This window comes from Prionailurus viverrinus, chromosome F1 (assembly GCF_022837055.1).
Source record: "Prionailurus viverrinus isolate Anna chromosome F1, UM_Priviv_1.0, whole genome shotgun sequence".
NCBI classification, from domain to species: Eukaryota; Metazoa; Chordata; class Mammalia; order Carnivora; family Felidae; genus Prionailurus; species Prionailurus viverrinus.
The window spans coordinates 23280776-23298554 of NC_062577.1; the positions used below are offsets into that span (position 1 = coordinate 23280776).

Genomic DNA, 17779 nt, shown 5'->3' on the forward strand with positions numbered 1-17779 from the left:
CAGTAACCAAGACAATGGATGGGGTATTGGTGAAAATAGATCAATGGAAGAGAACAGAGAGCCCAGAAATAGACCCACATGAATATAACCAACTGATCTTTGACAAAAGAGCAAAGGCAATAGAATGCAGCAAAGATAGTCTTTTCAACAAATAGCACAGAAACTGCTGAACATCGGCATGCAAAAAAAAAAAAAAAAAAAAAAAATCAGTGCAGACAGACACCTTATACCCTTCACAAAAATGAGCTCAAAATGGATCATAGACCTAAATGTAAAATGCAAAAATTTTAGACTCCTAGAAGATAACATAGGAAAAATCTAGATAATTTTGGATTTGGCAATGACTCTTTAGATACAATAGCAAAGGCATAATACTTGAAAGAAAGAATTGATAAGATGTACTTCATCCAAATTAAATACTTCTGGTCTATGAACAACAATTAGAATACTAGAGAAACCAAGAGAACACTTACAAAGTAACATATCTCATAAAGAACTGTTGTTAAAAATATTAAAAAAAAACCTCTTAAAATTCAACAATAAAGAAACAAACAAACTTATTAACAAATGAGCCAAAAACCTTAACAGACACCTCAGCAAAGGAGTATATACATAGAAAATAGCATTTGAAAAGATGCTTTACATTGTATATCATCAGGAAAAAGCAAATTAAGCAACAATGAAATACCCCTAAACACCTATTAAAGTGGCCCAAATTTGCAAAATTGACAACTCCAAATGATGATTGGGGATGTGAAGCAACATAAATTCTCTTTCATTACTGGTGGGAATGCAAAATTGTACAACCAGTTTGGAAGACAGTTTGGCAATTCTAAATAAAACTGAACATACTATTATTGTGAGCTCCAGCAATTGTGCTTCTCAGTATTAACCCAAAGGAATTAAAAACTTACGACCACACAGAAACCTGTATATGGATGCTTATAGCAGCTTTATTCATAATTGCCAAAACTTGAGAGCAACCAAGATATCCTTCAGTAGATGGACGGATAAATAAACTCTGGTACATTTAACCAATGAAATATTACTTAGTTCTAAGAAGAGATGGGCTATCAAGGAAAAATTAGACATGGAGGAAGCTTAAATGTATATTTGCCATGTATATGCATATATACCATGTATATATACCATGTATATTATCATGTGAAAGAAGACAATATTATATGATTTCAATTTATATGATATTCTGGAAAAGGCAAAACTATGGAGACAGTAAAAATATGAATGGTTGCCAGGGGTTGGCAGTATGGAGAGGTATGAATATGTGGAGCTTATTAGGACTTTTAGCACACAGAGGTTTTTTAGGGCAGTGAAAATACTCTGTAGGATATGATAACGATGAATACATGTCATATACATTTTTCAAACTCGTAGAACGTACAACACCAAGAGTAAACCCTAAGGTAAACTATGGATTTGGGTGATTATAATTTGTTAATGTAAGTTTATCAATTTTAACAAATGTAGCACTCTGATGGGGCATGTTGATGATATGAGAGTGCAAGTGTTGGGGAAGAGGGCATATGAGAATCTCTGTACATCCTTCTTAATTTTTCTGTGAACCTAAAACTACTCTAAACAAATAAAGTCTTTTTTTAAAAAGCATACTGGGAAAGGGGCACCTGGGTGGCTCAGCTGGTTAAGCATCCAACTCAGTCTCAGCTCAGGTCATGATCTTGCAGTTCGTAAGTTCAAGCCCCGCATTGGCTCTGTGCTGACAGCATGAAGCCTGCCTGCTTGGGATTCTCTCTCTCCCTCTCTGCCCCTCCTCCTCCTCCTCCTCTCTCTCTCTCTCTCTCTCTCTGTATCTCAAAACAAACTTAAAAAAATAATCATTTAAAAAATTAAGTTTCTCTTTTAAAAAAAGAGTACTGCGAGCAAGGAAGTCTGAGGAAGACACATGTGGATGGATCTATGAGAGTAAGCATAAAGAATGAAAATCTTTGTGTTGTGTCTTTTTTAAAGTTTATTTATTTATTTTGAGAGACAGAGTGTGTGTGAGCACAAGTGGAGGAGGGGCAGAGAGGGAGAGAGAGAATGCCAAGCAGGCTCCATGCTATCAGCGCAGAGCACAATGTGGGGCTTGAACTTATGAATGATGAGATCATGACCTGAGCCGATGTCAGGAGTCAGACACTCAACCAACTGAGCCACCCAGGCACCCCTGTATTGTGTCTTAAAGCCCACTAATAAACAACCACTGTGAAAGAGGCACTAAACAACCAAGTAGACAGAATGACTTGGACAGTGATGTCAGCAAGTTTCTGCCATAATCCACCTTAGTGCTGGCACAATGAACTCATGAACAGAGTAGCTAGATGTCAGGGATAGAGGTTGTGTATGGAATCAGTGGCATAGGCCCCACACTCACCAAAGCTGATTTAGTTACCATTGCTGCCAAATGTTCAACTTGTCAGCAACAGACACAAATGTCAAGCCCAAGTATTTCAACAACCCTTATAGAAAACTAACCACCCACTTGGTGGCAAGTTGATAACACTGAATCACTTCTATTCTGGCAAGGGCATCAATTCATCTTGACTCGAACTGACAAGAATTCCTACTTACAAAGTCTCAGTCAGCATTGCTATCAGGGGGCTCACAAGATCCCTGAATGAGATCCCACATAACATTGCCTCTGACCAAGGGATACACTTACATCCCAGGGGGTTGACAACGGACATTTGATGATAGGATCCACTAGTTCTATCGACTATGAGAGCTGCTGGCCTGGTAGAGCAACAGAACTGTTTTTTGAAGGTGTAGCTGTGAAACCAGCTTGGATATGATCTTAGGAAATGGGACATCAACTTCTAGGATAAACTGAAGACCATTATAAGTTGTTGTGTCTCCAGTAAGTAGAATACACGTGTGTGGAGGAAAAGGATAAAGGTAGTAGTAATCCATTTACCATCAGTATAAGTGATTTAACTAGGGAAATTTCTAATCCTTATAACTTTAGGTTCTGGGGTCTAGACCAGAGCTGTCCAATAGAAATACAACGTGAATCACACATATAATTTTAAATTTCCTAGGAGTCACATTAAAAAGAATAAAAGAAAAAGGATGAAATTAATTTTAATTTTATGTACTTTATGTACCTATTCATATCAGACACATTTCAAGTGTTCAATGGCCACATGATGCTAGTAGCTCCTGTACTGGACAGTGCCAGTCTAGAGATCCAGGTTCCAAGAGCGGGAATGCTTCTACTAGGGACCCAGAAGGCACTTAATCACTTTAAGCTCCTTAGGCCAAGAAGCTAGCAGGCAAGCAAAGAAGTTACTGTACTGACAGGGTAATTGACTATCATCAGGGTCATCAGTAACAGAGCAGGGGCAGAGAATTCATTAGGCACTCTTGGTATTCTGCTGCCCAATTTTGGTGATTAATTGTCAAGTGCAGCAACCACAGCCTGAGAGGTCATGATTACCAGGGGCTCAGGTCCCTCAGAGATGACAAGGATGACATGGAGGTCATCCTTCTTGGTAAGCCCCCCAAGATCAGCAGAGATGCTAGCTGAGAATAAAGGGACTCTAGTTTGGGTGGCAGGAAAGGAAAAGAGGAGTACTTGTTGTTGTCTCCAGACAAGCTGTAGTAGTGTGAGTCAGCCCTTTTAGTATAAGCTCCCTGGGAAAAGGAACCAACTAGAATCCTGGAATATCTGTTCCAAGATGGGGTGAAATTTCTATACAAAGTAACTGGACAGTAGAGGGTGGTGTGACGCATAGCTCAGATCCCCCTTTTAGGACCAAAGCACTCACTTCCCCAGCTGTCTGAGGTGTTGGCTGCAGAGAGCTGATAGTTGAGGGCCCCTCTGGGTATTGTCTCAGCCAAAGGGTGCTGACTGAGGTTATAGCCTCCCCACAGGCAGCCAAATCTCTTTTGAGTCAATTAGAAAGGAAAAACAAACAAACAAACAAACAAACAATCCCTATTTCAGTGAGGGACTACTCCAAAGGGCCATCTTAGCTTTAGAGCTTCATCTATGGGATCTGCTGAGGCCTACTGTAACTGCCCTGCACTTCATCATCTACCTTCACCAATTTTGCTTTCTTCATTTCTTTAAAGGTGTTATGACTAAGAACATACACCAACAAACCTCCTTCCACGCATCTCCAACTCCAAGAAATTTGTTAGAGGACACATGTGCATTATGTAAAACACCAGGGTGATAACTAGGTAAGAAGGTAGGAATTAACAGTTTTCATCACCACCCCCATTCATTTATAATTTCATGCCAGTTTCATGATGCCCTTTGGTGGCTGTGTAGGAGAGAAAAAGACATGGTCATTCTCTCCTGACCATCCCTCATTTCAGAAGAAGCATGGCTCTTCTCTTGGCATATGCTTCTTGAGGTTGGAGACTCTCAAACCTATCTCTGAGTTGTAAACACTTACCTACTTTAGGTGATTTTTCACAATATATTTTATAGTCATCACTGATCTTCTGTATGGCCACCTTTGGATACTTATAGCAGAGTTCCTCAAAGGACATTTTCTCTAGGTCTATTAAGTAGGAAAGAAAGGTATAGAATCTGATTGCCCACTCTAGTGCAAAGATTTATACACTTTTTATTGAAGGTATTACCTTTAAAATGCTAGTTAAGTAGGACAATAGTATTTTCTTTTTTTATGTTAACAGTTTAACTGAGGAACACAGGAAATGATGATTGGTCTAATTTATTTTACTATCTATGCCCCTTCTGGTATAGAGCTGATAGAAAAAAATTTTTAAATATGAAATTTATTGTCAAATTGGTTTCCATACAACACCCAGTACTCATCACAAAAGGTGCTCTCCTCAGTACTCATCACCCACCCTCCCCTCCTCCCCACCCCCCATCAACCCTCAGTTTGTTCTCAGTTTTTAAAAGTCTCTTATGCTTTGGCTCTCTCCCTCTCTAACCTCTTTTTTTTTTTTTTACAATAGTGTTTTAATGAAATGTTTACACAAGGAATACAATTTCCCCAGGCCAAATTAGAAGCAAGGAAATATCATCCTCTCTCCTCTCTAGACTGAAAGGATTCTTCCCTTCTTGGGGACACCTGACCGACCCATGGAGATTTCCTGCCTGAGGGATACTAGGGTAACTGAGATATGACTTTGAAGTAAGTACTAATTGTTAACAGATATACAAGAAGTAATTCATCCAAATGAGTATTGATCCCTTCAAAGCAGCCATGTGTTGTGAGAAAGAATTGCAAATGTATTTCAAACATTCTACCATTGCTTCAAAGAATTTGGCACACTTAGGGATGGTATATTTCCAATAACATGCTAGGACCTTTCTCTTTCTTGGCTCTGCCTTTGGGAATTACTTTAAGAATTAACAGCTCACGTGTCTGAATATCATTAACAGTTGCAAATCATTGTCCCTTGAGAGTAAATTATTTTTTCTAGAAATAGGCATACACCATTTCTAGTCATGCATAGTGAATTGAGAGGAAATACCTCTTTTGTATCCAAAATCAGATGAGACAGGAAGACTGAGACATCAAGGAAGTTTTAATCATGTACTGGGCAATAGATGCACATTAGCAGCACCTTGCTTCCTACCAACATGAAAACATTCAATCATGTTGTGAGTTTTGAGATTTAAAGTAAGTCTAATCTCACATAGTTCTCCAGGAACTCTCTTAAGGCAGTCCAGTGTTTTCTGAAGGTTATAAAGGTGGAATCTAGAAGGAATACTGGGGTGTGGACTCACAAATGTTGGTTGTCCTTATGTCAGTGTTGTCACTGTCATCATTATCATCTATCAGCCAGGGGACTATGGCTGTAAGTTGTAAGCACAGTATATCATTCCTGCAATAGATTCAGGTTTCTAGTTGTGGGCCAATCCCTCCCTTTCTGACCAACCTTGGACAAGTCTTCCCACTTCTCAGAGACTCATTTTCTCCATATGAAAGCTGAAAGTATTCTAGTTCTGGTGCTCTGTTAGTTTATGGTGCAGCCTGAGTGGAGGCATCAGCCCACCTGGGAGTCAGGGCTCTGGGTTGGGCAAATGTACAAGAGGCCCTTCATCAGGGCCTTGCATTTCAAAAAAGAGACTTGCATTTCAAAAAAGCAGTGGTGGAAGAAGTCATGATGTGTTCTGGGGGAGAGGGAAGAGGAATCACCATGGAGAGTACTTCTCACTCTTCTTAGCCATCCCTGGCACTCCAAGACCACCAAAGGAATGCCTATTGCTCAGTATGTGTATGGTGATATTTATCAGCCATCCTTTCTTCCACTTTTCTCTTGATTTCTGAGATACATTCTGGAATGTTCAGGATTTAGAAAGAAGGTAAAACTATGATATGAAACAGAGGGCTTGTTCATGCTAGATTTAAATAATTCATGCCCAAACATGGCTCTGAGAGGCAAGAATTTTGTATATGGAGTGCACATCAAAGTTTTATAAGAGTTGAATACTACATTTTTTAGTGTAATCTAACAATTACTACTTATTGAATGCTTGCTTGCTGTGTAAAAGCATTGCCTTCAATCCCCTCAACAATCCTACCAAATAGGGGCCATTATCTCCACTCCTTAGTTGGCGAAATGAGTCTCAAAGAGATAAGTAACTTGTCCAGGCTCACAGAGCAAGGGAATTATGGAATTGAATTTCCAAAGTTTTTGCTTACTATTACTGAAAAGAATCTATTCAAAGTCCCCCACACCCACCCCCAAAGCCAGGCTTACAGACAAAACTCACAGGTGTTTGTACTTGGCTCTAACTGTTTGTTTTTCTAGGTCATGGTGCCCTCCATTCTCAGGAAGTAGTCCCCACCTACAAAATATTCTTCTCTAGCCAGACCACAACCCACATCCCGCACAAGTCCCAGACGAAGCCCCTGAAAAAGCCTGCCACCTCCTGCTCTCCCTAAGAGTTGACCCCCTTCCCACAAGCCCACCATGGGTGCAGCTGAAACCCTCTCACATCCTTCAAAACCTTTAAAAGGCCCAGCGCAACAGAAGCTCAGGGCTGACATCTGTCTTGATGTGTGGCCCCTCTCCCTTGGAGAGTAAATAAACTCTGTCCTGCTTATTGTTCTACTCTTTGTGCAATTCTTTGCTGCCCACATCACCAGCCACCCTGCTATGTTTTGAAAAGTGTAGGTCATGTGGCACCTGGGAGGCTCAGTGGGTTCAGCGTCTGACTCTTGATTTCAGCTTAGGTCTCAGGTCATGATCCCAGGATCTTGGGATTGAGCCCTGCGTCAGGCTCCTTGCTAAGCATGGAGACTGCTGAAGTCTCTCTCTCTCTCTCTCTCTCTCTCTCTCTCTCTCTCCTCTCTTCCCCCTCCCCTACTCTCTCTCTCTAAAAAAAGTGTAGGTCGTGAATCAACACCATGTCAAAAAATTGTCATCACCAGGTTTTACAAAACTAAATAGAATAAAATATTCTAATATAGTATATTAGAGTATATCATCTTATATAATAAGGGTAAGTATTGCTTTGAGAAAGTATTTTCCACATATATGCACGCACATATATGCAAGTATATGTTCTCTGAAGTCAAATGTATTTATTGCGGATCGAAGTTTGAGAAATACTGCAGAATCCTGATGCCCTCAGCATAGATAATTAAAGCAGTTTGTTCAACTTTGATATTAATGGCTAACATTATTGGACTTTTACTATTGCCAACCATTGTGGTAGTAGCTTTCATAGATGACATTGGGTCATCTTCACAACAAACCTATTACTATTAGTCCCATTTTAAAGACAAGAAAATGGGATTAAAGAGAGGTTAAATATATTGCTAAAGTTTACAGTCACTAGCAGAGTTAGGATATAACCCAGACCTCTGGGACAGTGGAGACTTGTGCTCCTAACCACTCCTCTTCACTGCCTGAGTGGGCTGCTGTGTTATGTTAGGAGAGGGGAGTAGCTATTAAAAATATATTCACAGGGGCGCCTGGGTGGCGCAGTCGGTTAAGCGTCCGACTTCAGCCAGGTCACGATCTCGCGGTCTGGGAGTTCGAGCCCCGCGTCAGGCTCTGGGCTGATGGCTCAGAGCCTGGAGCCTGTTTCTGATTCTGTGTCTCCCTCTCTCTCTGCCCCTCCCCTGCTCATGCTCTGTCTCTCTCTGTCCCAAAAATAAATAAATGTTTAAAAAAAAAAAAGAAAAAAATATATATATATTCACAGAATTTCTTGGACATGACTCTGAAGGAGGTGTGGTAAGGTGGAACATGCTTATCAGACGTAAAAAAAAATGAGGTATTTTATAACTGAGGTGATGCTTTGCTGACTCGCCAAACTTGAGTGCTCTGGGTCCCTTCAGGGTTAGTAGAGGCCAGTCAGTCAGTAAGATCCTGGCTCTGCCACTTACTGTGTGACCTTGGGAAAGTCACTTATCTTCTCTGTGCCTCAGTTACTCAGTATTTACCTCACAGGTTATTTGAATATCAAATGGGGTAATCTTTGCATTGCACAGTACTGATGTGCAGTAAATAATCACTAAATGTTAAATACTAATATTTTGAAGTGTTCTATATGTTAGGGCAAAAAAAAATTACGATGACTGCCCTTACCTGCTTGAAGCACCGGAGACTTTAGTTCTACCTGGAGAGACCCGCCTTGTCTCAGATCCTCAGTAGCTATCTTTTGCCACTGCAGAGAATCCATTTTCTCCATGTTAGCCAGACCCTGGCTTAGCTCCAGGGATTCCTCACACCTCTTATAAAGAAGAATGTTCTCTTCTTTGCTTATAGATCCTTTTTTATGCCATTTGTCTCTGATGAACTTGGTCTGAGTCTAAGAGAAGGGAATGGGGGCAGATAGCATTTGCTATAGGAACTAGACCAAAAGCAAGATTTGTAATAGCCCAGTCCTTCTGTGCCTCCTTGTCAGGTAAACTTATGCTGATTTCTTTCATTGTGTTAAGAACCATTGCTCCTTTACACGGCAGCCCCTACCCTCTTCTAATGAAACCCATTTATACAAGGGAGAAATTCTATACTAATGTGACTTGTTCAAAGTCAGCTATTGCACTTGAGTCTTTTTCCTTGAGAGACCAGGTCAACTCCCAATTGCCTCTGGGAGAAATAAAAGTTTCCTTTACTTCAACAAGTAAGGCTTTTAAGAGAGAAGTGGTTCTTTTTTCTTCCTAGAACCTCTTGATTCCTCCCCAACTCAAAGTCCCTCCTACTGTAAAAATGAGAAACCAGTAGTCCTCTTCATCCAGGAATTCATCATACCAGGGACTGAGCATCTGAAATCCAAACAGGACAACAACATGATGAGGTGATGCACCATTTGTTGCATCTCTCATGCTACTGTTCATGTGGGAGAAGAGCAGGCTACAGATTCTGGATTCTCTAATATGGAGATATAATCTAACAGTAAGCATTGGCCATGACCAACCAGGAGGCAACCTTTATCTCTCTGAATATGGAAGCTTGTGCAGTCTTTCTCTGAATCTCAAAAAATGGTACTTGATATTTACTTAAGAAAAGATATAATTTGGAGGGTCAAGATGGTGGAACAGCTTGGATGCTTTTTTTTTTTTGCATCTCTTGTCCATGAAATACAGCCAGATCAACACTAAACCATCCTGTACACCTAGAAAACATACTTGAGGAGTAACACAACAATCTGCACAAACCTGAACCCCAGAACTCAGCAGATACGTGGCATGGAGAGGTGAACTGGGAAAGAGAGAAGCCACAGAGGGCAGGGAGCTGTTTTTGCTTGTGGAGAGAGGATGAAGATGGGGGAAGGGAGTACAGGAAAAGCACCCCCCACCCCGCGCCAAAAGCAGCTGAAGAGAAAGTGGAAAAGTGGAAACAGCTACAAGGACTGAACAAAAAAGGGAGAAAGGAGGAAGGAGAGGGTTTAAATTCCATTAAGACTCTATAAACAGGGGGAGAGCAGAGTCTGAAACTCCACAGCTCTATACCTGGCAGTGCTCTGGAGGGAAGGGTGAATCCCCAGGAGCAAAAATCAAGGTCCAAGGGGTCCTTGGGCCAAATGGGGAGAGGCAGTTCCCCTGCTGGGAGGACATTTGGTAGAGGCTCTGCAGCCACCCCACAAGGAAAGATCCCAGTGGACCCTGGAGAACAGCCACGTTCGATGGTGCTGAAACAAGGATGTTAAGGGTGAAGCCTGGTGCCAGATGTGTGTTGTAATTTACCATATCTCTGAACTGCTGCTGCTACATGATCACGTGGACTTTTTCTGGGGTGGCTGGCACCTAGCCACAGTCTGGGCATTGGCAGCAGCATGGTCCCATGAACATTCCTGGGGGTAGGTGGCACCCAGCCATTGCTCAGTGAGACCCTCCCCCAGAAGGTCTGAGTGGGTCAAAGCCTCAGTCCCACAGAAGTGATGGGTTGGGAAACACAGCCACATCTGAGATAAAACTCAGGAGGGAGGGGTCACCTGGCAACCTGATGGCTTGGTCACGGACAGTGTAAAAGCAGGAGTGGATGGACGCCACACACAAAGAACAGGTGTGTGATTGCTGATCAAGGAGAACAGAGTTCCGATACTAGAGACTGGGTAACTGGGTGACACCATTTTCAACCCTCCCCGAATGCACATATACCTACAAGTGCCACAGCAATCCACCCAGTAAGCTAAGAAGCGCCATCTAGTGGAGAATGGAGATGTTACACTAAGCCCTGCCCAACTGGGCCAACCTCACTATTCAGGAACACCACAGGTTTCTCTGTCTGCTTAGTTTATGGACTATAAAGTGCTTTGTACTTTGACTTCTAGGGGAAACTGATGCAATTTGAATTGTATTTCAGTCTGTTTGCTGGTCTGTCTATTCAATTTTTTTTCTTTTTCTTTTTTATTCTTGAATATGGAAAAAGAAAAATATATTTTTATTTTCAATTTTTATTAAAAATATTTTTCTTGGGTCGCCTGGGTGGCTCAGTCAGTTAAGCAGCCGACTTCGGCTGAGGTCATGATCTCGTGGTCCGTGAGTTCGAGCCCCGCATCAGGCTCTGTGCTGACAGCTCAGAGCCTGGAGCCTGTTTTGGATTCTGTGTCTCCCTCTCTCTGACCCTCCCCTGCTCATGCTCTGTCTCTCCCTGTCTCAAAAATAAAACGTAAAAATAAATAAATAAATAAAAATATTTTTCTTTAATTTTTTTCTGCTATATATTTTTTTGTAAATTTTTCAAATTATATTTTACTTCCACCATTTCATTTTATTCTATTTCATTGTATTCATTTTTTCAAATTTTCAAATGTTGTCCCTTTTTCTTCATTTCTTTTTTTTCAAATTTTCAAACGTTGTCTTTTTTTTTCTTTCTTTTTCTCATTTCTTTTTTTTCTTTTTCTTTATCTTTTCTAATTTTTCCCTTTTTTCTCATCTCTATCAAACTCCTTTTAACAACCAGACCAAAACACACCTAGGATAGCATCGTTTATTTGATTTTTTTGTGTGTTGTTTTTAATATTTTAATCTTAATTTTTTAACTTATTATTTCCTTTTCTTCCTTCAAAATGATGAAATGAAGGAATTCACCCCAAAAGAAAAAGCAGGAAGAAATGACAGCCAGGGACTTAATCAACACAGATACAAGCAAGATGTCTGAACCAGAATTTAGAATCACGATAATAAGAATATTAGCTGGGATTGAAAACAGATTAGAATCTCTTTCTGTGAGATAAAAGAAGTAAAAGCTAGTCAGGATGAAGTACAAAATGCTATAACTGAGCTGCAATCTCAAATGGATGCCATGGCATCAAGGATGGATGTGGCAGGGCAGCGAATCAGCAATATAAAGGACAAATTTATGGAGAATAATGAAGCAGAAAAAAAAGGGAGACTCAGGCAAAAAAGCACAATTTAAGAATTAGAGAAATAAGTGACTCATTAAAAAGGAACAACATCAGAATCAGGGATCCCAGGAGATGAAGAGAGAGAAAGAGGGGTAGAAGGGTTATGTGAGCAAATCACAGTGGAAACTTTCCTAACCTGGGGAAAGACACAGACATCAAAATCCAGGAAGCACAGAGGACACCCATTAGATTAAAACAAAAAAAACCCTGACCATCAACAAGGCATATCTAGTCAAATTCACAAAATACTCATTAAGGAAAGATTCATGAAAGCTGCAAGGGAAAAAAGTCCTTAACCTACAAGGGAAGACAGATCAGGTTTGCAGAAGACCTATCCACAGAAACCTGGCAGGTCAGAAAGGAGTGGCAGGATATATTCAATGTGCTGAACCAGAAAAATATGCAGCCAAGAATTCTTTATCCATCAAGGCTGTCATTCAAAATAGGAGAGATTAAAATTTTCCCAAACAAAAATTAAAGGAGTTTGTGACCACTAAACCAGCCCTGCAAGAAACTTTAAGGGGGGGCGCCTGGGTGGCGCAGTCGGTTAAGCGTCCGACTTCAGCCAGGTCACGATCTTGTGGTCCGTGAGTTCGAGCCCCGCATCAGGCTCTGGGCTGATGGCTCAGAGCCTGGAGCCTGCTTCCGATTCTGTGTCTCCCTCTCTCTCTGCCCCTCCCCCGTTCATGCTCTGTCTCTCTCTGTCCCAAAAATAAATAAACATTGAAAAAAAAAATAAAAAAAGAAACTTTAAGGGGGACTCTCTGAAGGGAGAAAAGATGAAAAAACAAAACAAAGCAAAACAAAAAAAAAGCAACAAAGACTAGAAAGGACCACAGAACACCACCAGAAACTCCAACTCTACAGGCAACATATGGCAATAAACTCATATCTTTCAGTACCCATTCTAAACGTCAGTGGACTAAGTGCTCCAATCAAAAGACATAGGGTAACAGAATGGATAAGAAAATAAGATCCATCTATATGCTGTTTACAAGAACTAAAGACACCTTCAGATTGAAAGTAAGGGCATGGAGAACCATCTATCATGCTAATGGTCAACAAAAGAAAGCCAGAGTATCCATACTTATACAATCTAGACCTTAAAATAAAGACTGTAACAAGAGATGAAGAAGGGCATTACATCATAATTTTAGACCAAGACCTAACCATTGTAAACATTTATGGTCCAAATGTGAGAGCACCCAAATATATAAATCAATTAATCACAAACATAAAGAAACTCATTGATAATAATACCATAATAGTAGACTTCAACACCCCACTTACCACAATGGACAGATCATCTAAACAGAAAATCAAGAAGGAAACAATGTCTTTGAATGACACACTGGACCATATGGACTTGACAGATATATTAAGAACATTTCATCCTAGAGCAGCAGAATACACATTCTTCTCCAGTGCACATGGAACGTTCTCCAGAATAGATTACATACTGGGACACAGATCAGCCCTCAACAGGTACAAAAAAGATTGGGATCATACCATGCATATCTTCAGACCACAATGCTATGAAACGTGAAATCAACCACAAGAAAAAATGTGGAAACATAACAAATACTTGGAGAGTAAAGTCCATCCTACTAAACAATGAATGGGCTAACCAAGAAGTTAAAGAGGAAATCAAAAAGTACATGGAAGCCAATTAAAATGATAACACCACAGCCCAAAACTTCTGGAACGCAGCAAAGGCAGCCATAAGAGGGAAATATATAGCAATCCAAGACTTCATAAAGAAGGAAGAAAGGTCTCAGATACACAACCTAAACTTATACCTTACAGAGCTGGAAAAAGAACAGCAAATAAAACCCCAAACCAGCAGAAGACAGGAAATAATAAAGATTAGAGCAGAAACCAATGCTATCGAAACCAAAACAAACAAACAAACAAACAAAAAACCAGTAACAGATCAATGAAACCAAAAGCTGGTTCTCTGAAAGAATTAACAAAATTGATAAACCCCCTAGCCAGTTTGATCAAAAAGAAAAAGGAAAGGACCCAAATAAATAAAATCAAGAATGAAAGAGAAGATCGCTTCTTGGCCTTTTGGCTAAGATCAATGAAAGAGGAGAAATCACAACCAAAACAGCAGAAATAAAAACAATAATAGAATATTATAAGCAATTATGTGCCAATAAAATGGGCAATGTGGAAGAAATGGACAAATTCCTAGAAACATAAACTACCAAAACTGAAACAGGAAGAAATAGAAAATGTGAATGGACCAATAACCAGTAAAGAAATCGAATTTGTAATCAAACATTTCCCAAAAAGCAAGAATCCAGGGCCAGATGGCTTTCTGGGGGAATTCTACCAACATTTAAAAAAGAGTTAACACCTACTCTCTCAAAGCTGTTCCAAAAAATACAAATGGAAGGAAAACTTCCAAACTCTATGAAGCCAGCATTATTACCTTGATTCCAAAACCAGACAAAGACCTCACTAAAAAAGGGGAGCTATAGACCAGTTTTCCTGATGAACATGGATGCAAAAATCCTCAACAAGATATTAGCCAACCAGATCCAACAATTCCTTAAAAAAATTATTCACCACGACCAAGTGGGATTTATACCTGGGATGCAAGGCTGGTTCAATATTCGCAAAACAATCAATGTGAGACATCACATCAATAAAAGAAAGGACAAGAACCACATGATCCTCTCAATAGATATAGAGAAAGCATTTGACAAAAGACAGCATCCTTTCTTGATAAAAACCCTTAAGAAAGTAGGGATAGAAGGATCATACCTCAAGATCATAAAAGCCATGTATGAAAGACCCAACAATAATATCATCCTCAATGGGGAAAAAATGAGAGTTTTCACCCTAAGGTCAGGAAAAAGACGGGGATGTCCAATCTCACCACTGTTATTCAACATACTATTGGAAGTCTTAGCCTCAGCAATCAGACAACACAAAGAAATAAAAGGCATCCAAATCGGCCAGGAGGAGGTCAACCTTTCACTCTTCACAGATGACATGATGCTCTGTATGGAAAACCCACAAGATTCCACCAAAAAACTGCTAGAACTGATCCATGAATTCAGCAAAGTTGCAGGATATAAAACCAATGCACAGAAATAGGTTGCATTACCATACACCAATAATGAAGCAACAGAAAGAGAATTCAAGCAATGGATCTCATTTACAATTGCACCAAAAACCATAAACTACCTAGGAATAAATCTAACCAAAGACGTGAAAAATATATACACTGAAAACTAGAAAGCTTATGAAAGAAATTGAAGAAGACACACAAAAAATGGAAAACTATTCCAAGCTCCTGGATAGGAAGAACAAATATTGTTAAAATGTTAATATTACCCAAAGCAATCTACATAGTCAATGCAATCTCTATCAAAATAACAGCAGCATTCTTCACAGAACTAGAACAAACAATCCTAAAATTTGTATGGAATCAGAAGAGACCCCAAACAGCAAAGCAATCTTGAAAAATATAAAGAAAACCAAAGCTGGAGATAAAACCAAAGCTGGAGATCCCAGACTTCAAGCTGTATTACAAAGCTGTAATCATCAAGACAGTATGGTACTGGCACAAAAACAGACACTCAGATCAATGGAACAGAATAGAGAGCCCAGAAATGGACCCACAAACGTATGGCCAACTAATTTTTGACAAAGCAGGAAAGAATATCCAATGGAATAAACACAGTCTGTTCAGCAAGTGGTGCTGGGAAAATTGGACAGTGACATGCAGAAAAATGAATCTGGACCACTTTCTTATACACTAAAGTAAAGTCAAAATGGATGACAGACCTAAATGTAATACAGGAAGTCATCAAAATCCTCGAGGAGAAAGTAGGCAAAAACCTCTTTGACCTTGGCCACAGCAACTTTTTACCCAACACATCTCCAGAGGCAAGGGAAACAAAAGCAAAAATGAACTATTGGGACCTTATCAAAATAAAAAGCTTCTGCACAGTGAAGGAAACAATTAGAAAAACTAAAGGCAACCAACATAATGGGAGAAGATATTTGCAAATGACATATCATATAAAAGGTTAGTATCCACAATCTATAAAGAACTTATCAAACTCAATACCCAAAAAACAAACAATCCAGTGAAGACATGGGCAAAAGACATGAATAGACACTTCACCAGAGAAGACATCCAGATGGCCAACCGACACATGAAAAAATGCTCAACATCACTCATCATCAGGGAAATACAAATCAAAATCACAATGAGATACCACCTCACACCTGTCAGAATGGCTAACATTAACACATCAGGCCACAACAGATGTTGGCAAGGATGCGGAGAAAGAGGATCTCTTTTGCACTGCTGGTGGGAATGCAAAATGGTCCGACCACTCTGGAAAACAGTATGGAGGTTCCTCAAAAAATGAAAAATAGAACTACCCTACGACCCAGCAATTGCACTACTAGGGTATTTATCCAAGGGATACAGGTGTGCTGTTTTGAAGGGGCACATGCACCCCAATGTTTATAGCAGTGCTATCAGCAATAGCCAAAGTATGGAAAGAGCCTAAATGTCCATCGATGAATGAATGGATGTGGAAGATGTGGTATACATGTATATACATGAGGAGTTTAAGATACAAAACAGATGAACATAAGAAAGGGAAGCAAAATTAATATAAAAACAGGGAGAGGGGAAAAACATAAGAGACTCTTAAGTATTTAGAATAAACAGAGGGTTGCTGGAGGGGTTGTGGGAGGGGGGATGGACTAAATGGGTAATGGGCATTAATGAATCTACTCCGGAAATCATTGTTGTACTATATGCTAACTAACTTGGATGTAAATTAAAATAAATTAATTTAAAAATTTTTTAAAAACTGGAAAAAAAGAAATATTCACATTTCCTTGTTCTTTTCTAAATAAATTACCATCTCATCTGATTCTCAAATGGTCCTGAGAACCAAACATCTTCTTTTGAAGTGCCTTCTCCTCATATTTCCCACTTGAAGACCCTACCCACCTGTGCAGAATATTTCATTAAATTAAAAGAAACAAACAAAAAACAGTAACAACAAAAAACCTATAAGTGTTCAACTAAGTTTATTTGGCTGTACTCTCACCTTCATTCATTAATTTATGTGACAAATAGTTTCTGAGGGTCTCCTATCTGTCAGGCATTGTGAAAATGACTGAGAATATACAGATCAATATGCTACAAGCATTGTTCCCAAGGAGCTCATCTTCTAGCATGATGAATAGCATAGGATAGCATGCTACAATATAGGTGTGAACAAAGTTCTCTGGGAGCAGAGAGGCAGGAAAATTTTTTTTGTTTTCTTCTGAGTCCAGGAAATCCAGAAAGATTTCATAAAGGCAAAGAAACTTAAAAAGGAATTTGCGTTTTTCAGGATAAGTAGGAACTTACCATAGGGAAGTTGAGTAAAGGGCATTCCAGGCAGTTGGAAGAACGTAAGCAAATGCACAGAGATTGGAAAGGACATGTTTGAAAATGGTAAGCACTCCAGCATCACTAAGCTGTAGCATCCTTCAAAGAGTACAGGGGTGGGGCAGTGGCAAAGGATAAGGCAGTGAAGATTGGATGGGACTACCCACTCGAATGCCTTAAGCAGTGTAGGCATTATTTTGCAGGGAATGGGTCACCAACAATAATTTTTAAATGATGTAATATTGTCTTTACAAACTGCCCCAGTCATGCTGCCAAAAGGTGAGTCTAAGAATACAAGTTTTAGTAATTTCATCAGATCTCCTGCGTTCCTGGGAAACAGGAGTGAAGTATATTCCTGAGAAAATTATGCTCTGTGATTGAATACTAGCAATACATAATGTAATACGAGGTGACTGACCAATGGATAAGCTCTAAATATATATGTTAAATATGAATAATAAACGTGTGAAATGAGTACCCTATTAAAATCCCTTCCATCTTAAAAGATTTATGACTCTAAAAACTGGTGAATAAGTTATCTAATTGGTATC

The 17779-nt window shown here is 39.6% G+C and overlaps 1 protein-coding gene across 11 annotated transcripts in view; it reads right to left on the minus strand.

Moving 5' to 3' along the window:
* RGSL1 (regulator of G protein signaling like 1) overlaps positions 1 to 17779 on the minus strand; it is a 158876-nt gene that overhangs the window by 58230 nt on the left and 82867 nt on the right. For all 11 annotated transcript variants that reach the window (XR_007148082.1, XR_007148083.1, XR_007148084.1 and 8 more), the window contains 3 exons: positions 9165 to 9227; positions 8548 to 8770; positions 4422 to 4529 (listed from right to left, as the gene is read on the minus strand). Coding sequence is in view for 8 of the 11 variants with exons in the window: in XM_047840165.1 (XP_047696121.1) it covers positions 4422 to 4529; positions 8548 to 8770; positions 9165 to 9227 (394 nt within the window). In the remaining 3 variants the exon portion in view is untranslated. The remainder of the gene's footprint in view (positions 1 to 4421; positions 4530 to 8547; positions 8771 to 9164; positions 9228 to 17779) is intronic.